This window comes from Mus pahari, chromosome 2, assembly GCF_900095145.1.
Source record: "Mus pahari chromosome 2, PAHARI_EIJ_v1.1, whole genome shotgun sequence".
Taxonomy (NCBI): domain Eukaryota; kingdom Metazoa; phylum Chordata; class Mammalia; order Rodentia; family Muridae; genus Mus; species Mus pahari.
The window spans coordinates 104,090,320-104,095,643 of record NC_034591.1 but is presented as its reverse complement, the minus strand read 5'-3'; the positions used below and the strand labels follow the sequence as shown (position 1 = coordinate 104,095,643).

The following is a 5,324-nucleotide window of genomic DNA, read 5'->3' as shown; positions in this document are numbered from 1 at the left end:
AGAAAGAAAGAAAAGAAAAGAAAAGAAAAGAAAAGAAAAGAAAAGAAAAGAAAAGAAAAGAAAAGAAAAGAAAAGAAAAGAAAAGAAAAGAAAAGGAAAGAAAGAAAGAAAGAAAAGAAAGAAAGAAAAAGAAAAGAAAGGGGGGGAGAGATACAGAGACAGACAGACCGACCGACCAACCGACCGACCGACCGACAGGCCCACAGAGACCCCTATTGTTTTCTATGCATACCAGGCAGTCGCTTCAGTCCAAGCATGATCTCTTTTCGTCTCTCTTGCATGGAGATCCTGTCATCACACATCATGAGAGCAAACATCACCAGGGACACAAACTGGCTGGTGTATGCCTACAACACCACAGAAAACAGAAAAGTTAGCTCCAGGTGAATTGAATTTTAAGAACTTGGAAACTAAGAAAAAAAAAGAAGAACTTGGAAACTTTTAACAAAAGGTGAAAATTAAATCCTAATTCTTTCACAATATACACTGCTCATCTTTTCTTAAATTTTATTTACATTGGTGTTCTGCCTCCATGCCTGTCTGTGTGGGGGTGTCAGATTCCCTAGAACTAGAATTACAGACAATTGTGAACTGTCACGTGAATGATGGGATTCGAACCTGGGTCCTTTATAAGAGCAGCTAGTGCTTTTAACTACTGAGCCATCTCTCCAGCCCCTCACTATTCATCTTTAAACGTAACTCTGGTGATGCCGACCTGACTTAGTGCGTAGGAATCTATCTCTATTTTTAATCACAAAGCACTTAAGTCTGTCTTGGGCCCACACAGTCTCTCACAAAACACTAGTGAGATCCCTCACAGTCCTAAGAAAGGAGAAAGAAAGACTGAAGGACAGTTCAGTTAATGTCTGTGCCCGCCCACAGTGAGGGGAGAAGAGGCTATAAACTGTGGCCCCTCCCACACATACTCTTTAACCTTTGCCCTACTGGCTGGTCCTCATCTTCACTATTTTCTTTTTAAGGTGGGGTCACCTGGGCTGGATTCAGAATAATCCTCCTGCCTCAGCCTTGTAAGGGCAGAAAGTAGAGGTGTGAACTACCACACTTGGGTCATTCTCACTGTGTTTGAGTTTATGGGAAGAGGGTACCTAGGGGGAAGATTCACCTATGTGTATGTGGAAGCTGGAGTCAACCTTAGGTGTTTGTCAGGAGCGGCCCACTGGTTTTCTGTTGTTGCTGAGACACAGACCTAGGCTCACTACTGTTCTCTACAGGAACATGCAGGATCCACCTATTTCCATTTCCCCAGTGCTGGGGTGCTTGTGCTGGGCTGGGAACTCCCCTCAGACCCTCACGCTGAGTGCCAAGAAGCACTGTCCTGACAGCTACCCCCCATGAGCACAGGTCCTCATCCTTACATCTTAACAAAAACACTAACAAAAAAATTCAATAAAAGTCTAAAAGTATGTAAGTAGATAAAAATCAAGTAACTACAAACCTACAATGATGTATTTGTAAGTTATGATTTACATTTACTTGTGTGTGTGTGTGTGTGTGCGTGTGTGTGTGTGTGAATGGTGGTTGTGTACATTGCAGAGAGCATATATAGAGAATAGGGGGCAGCCTCTGGAATCAGCTCTCCCCTACTATGGGGGTCCAAAGGATCAAACTCTGGGTTGTCAAGCTTGGCTGTGAATTCCTTTATTCACTTAGCTACCTTGCTGGCCCCAGTTTTCCTCTCTTTATACTAAATATGAAAAAAAATCTATTTTCAATAAAATAAAAAAGAGAAAGTTAATTATTAAGCTGAGTATGTCTGCACACATGATGGTACAGACCGATAATCCCAAGACTTAGGAAGCAGGGCCAGGAGGATTAGGAACCTAAGACTCTCCTTAACTACAGAACAAGTTCAAGGGTAGCCTGAGATACATGAGATCCTGTCTCAAAAACCATCTAGTTAAAAGTAAGCATTAAGTGTCAGAATTTTCTAATGCTCTTTTACACTTAACATCTAAGCACCTTCCTTTGTTCAGTGGTGTCAAAGAACCTTGAGCCGGTTTCCTGCCTATAGCCTCAGATGCCCTATATGTTAAAGGTTCGAGAACCCAAGACAATCATGATAATTAGCTCAGATAAGGAAAGCACCCACTACAATTTCTGATACACAGCCAGAACACTGTGCTCAAGAGCACTGGCAGAAACTTGCACTGAAAGATGTTTCTTCTACGATGAATACAATGTGACCCTTCCAGCGTAAAGCCACTGTAAGCCACTTCCTCATCAGCTGAAGGTCAAGGCCAGGTGCTACTGCTTTGCCACATTTTGTCAAAAGGACAGGGTCATCTTTTTAGACAAATGACTACCATTTTAACATTTTTTAAAAATTTTATCTGGAGTTGGGGACACACAGGCTTGTCCTGACAGGCATGTAGAAGTCAGAGGACAATTTGTTGACTCAGTTCTTGCCTTTCACCATTGGGTGGGAGAGTCTTCTACTGAGCCATCCTCTTGCAGCCCTGGCCCCCTTTAAGACAGAGTCTCCTTATGCTGCTCAGCCGATCTCAAACTTGAGAGCTCAAGACATCCCCAACTACATCCCTAGTCGATAGAACTACAGATGCCTGCAGCCAAACAGACAATCCTTCATAGCTTCAGTCCAAAGAAATTAAGATTTCTTTTCACGGTGTTAGCTATTTCATATTCTCTTCTGATAATTTTATTGTTCTTCATCTGTTTTTTTTTCTTTCCCCTTTTTTCCTTTTCCTTTTCCCTTTCCTTTCCTTCCCTTCCCTTTCCTCCTTTTCCCCTTTCCTCCCTCCTTCCTTCTCGTCCTTTTTTTTTTTTTTTTGAGAAAGGTGGCCCTGGATGTCCTGCAACTCTCTCTGTAGACCAGGTTGGCTGTAAATCCCAAGGTCTGCAAGCCCCTGCTTCTGCCTCCCCAGTGCTGACTGTGCCTGGCTAACAGCATTATGTCAGAGAAGGCTCTCGTGTGTTAACACACGGAAGCGTTTCCTAATTCCCATTTCTAAACTGTTAGGCATACTGTACTGTGCACACGGTTGTTCTCCAGAGTGCAGTGTGGTCTCACACTCAATCTGTACTCTCCCTGAATCACTGCCTTGGTGTCTACGCTCCTGCCATGCTGAGAGGTACCTTCTCAGCCCACCCGTCACCTGGGACCCTGACCTCCACAGCCACCAGTCCCCACTGCATGCCCACAGCACCCCCTTGCCTCCATGCTTAAGGACCTTGTGTTCTAAGGTGTGCCCCTCAGTAAACAGGGCCAAGGAGGCCAGTATCTTGGTCTCCTTAGATAAAAGCTGTTCCAAATCCAATCTGACCTGGTAACAAGCACTCAGTCTAGCTCCCCCACACTACCACTAAAGTGCTACTACCACTGAGTATGTATCCAGCCACCATAGTCCATGTCGTCAGTACATAACGAGAAACTCATTATGATAAAAACAAGTTGAACCTCACACTTACAGTCTGAGATCTGAAAAAAATTACCCAGAAAATGTTAACTGAACTTTTCAACTTGATTTTCTTTTTATTCAGCCAAAGACAAAATTACTTGAAACACATTGGGGGCGGGGAAGGGAAAAAAAAAAATCCACTAAGTCAGCAGTGTGGTAAAAACTTAAACATCTGCAATAACAAAACCTGCAAATTCTGCACATTTCCTAAGGAAACACCAAATTATCTATGGTCTGATGCTATGAAAGTCAGTGACAGCCTCTATGCCAACCATTGCTGCAGGCAGAGGTGGAAACTTGTATGCAGGCTCATTACTGAGCCGGTGATAGGAGCACTGAGCAACTTCTGTGATTCCTTAGAAGGTAGAAACTCACATTCACCATTCAGAAATCATCTGAATTAAAATATACCAAAAACTCTATGCCAAAAATACCTAAGACAGCTGAAAATAAAATTACTTTGAAATCTAAGAAAAATGAAGCTGTATTATATTGCCATACTTATTTTAAAATTTTTTACATTTATTTATTCAGAGGGTATTTGGGGTACAATACTCCTGACATGTGTAGAGGTCAGTCAGTTCTCTCCTTCCCCTACACGGGTTCTGGGGAGCAAGCTCAGGCCATCAGGCGTGGGTGGTGTGGTAGTAGACATCTTTTCCTGCTGAGACCCTCACCAATACTCACTAAAACGGAGTCACTTTAAAAAGAAATCACTGAGAAGATGCTTGCTTCCTTGTAAGACGGAAGCACTGGGAAGCTAAGTGACGCATACAAGAGACTTCTCTGCACTGGGGGCTAGGAGCAGGGACCATTCCATGTTAGAGACACCCCTAGAAGGTCGTAGGACCTCCTTTTAGTAGGAGCTGGTCTAATGAGGGGTCCTTTGGTTACCTTGGAAAATGTCTGGGAAGGATTTTTGTGGGACCTCTGACTCTCAGATCATCTCTGCTCAGCTCATTCTCCTCACCATGGTATGAGAGTCTAGCCAGAGCACAAAACCATGAGGCTGTCTAACTTCGACCTGACCCTCCTGAGCTATGAACTCACAGGAAGCCTTACCCCCTCAGAATTTGCTGTCTTGGGTAATTTGTTATTATAATGTGAAGCTGACTGATCCAGCTTTGCAACTTCCTATAAATCTTTGTTTCAATTTTTTTTAAAAAAAGTAAAAGGATTTGCTTTCAAAGGAAGAACTACTGAAACTAAAAACAACATGAACAGCTTCAAAGGCGTCACGCTCAATGAAAGCACAAGAATCATAAAACTCCCATTCATGACAACTACCTGGAAAATGATGGTGTTTTAGTAAGAAAAAGTAGTAGTTATGGGCATGCAGGTGGAGGTTTGAGGTGAGCACAGAATGAGCAAAGTCCCCTAGAACTGTGTGTGCAGACAGCTGCACTACCAAGTAAGTTACACATGACGGTGCAAAGCTGTAGAAAAGACTGAGGATGGAATCTAGACGGTGGGTGGTGGGTGTTAAGTCACTGTAACCACTCCATGCATGCGAACCTTCATAGTAAAATGAGGGAGGGAAATTAGAGCTCTCGTAAATGAAAGACCTACTACCCTTGCAACTCCTTGTCCTGTATGGCCACACCATGTGGAGGTGCAGTGGTTCACAACATGCTCTGTATGAGGAGCCTGTGTTCCCACACTGCACCAGGGCTGTCTCAACACGGCTGCAAATAGCTAGCTATGCATTTACCAAGGATGGGGTCCTGAACACACACATCTTATGTTTGACTCACTGTAGTGGCTATTCCTGGTTGTCAACTTGACTATATTGAAATGAACTACAATCCAGAATTGGAAGGCTCACCAGTGAACCTAATCTGGAGACTGGGAGATAGAAGTTTCTGATCTGGATCTTGGTATGGAGAT

The 5,324-nt window shown here is 43.3% G+C and overlaps 1 protein-coding gene across 1 annotated transcript in view; it reads right to left on the bottom strand.

The window, feature by feature from the left end:
* Gfpt1 (glutamine--fructose-6-phosphate transaminase 1) overlaps nt 1-5,324 on the bottom strand; it is a 55,160-nt gene that overhangs the window by 9,222 nt on the left and 40,614 nt on the right. The window contains exon 15 of the mRNA XM_029535280.1: nt 233-347. Coding sequence (XP_029391140.1) covers nt 233-347 — 115 coding nt within the window. The remainder of the gene's footprint in view (nt 1-232; nt 348-5,324) is intronic.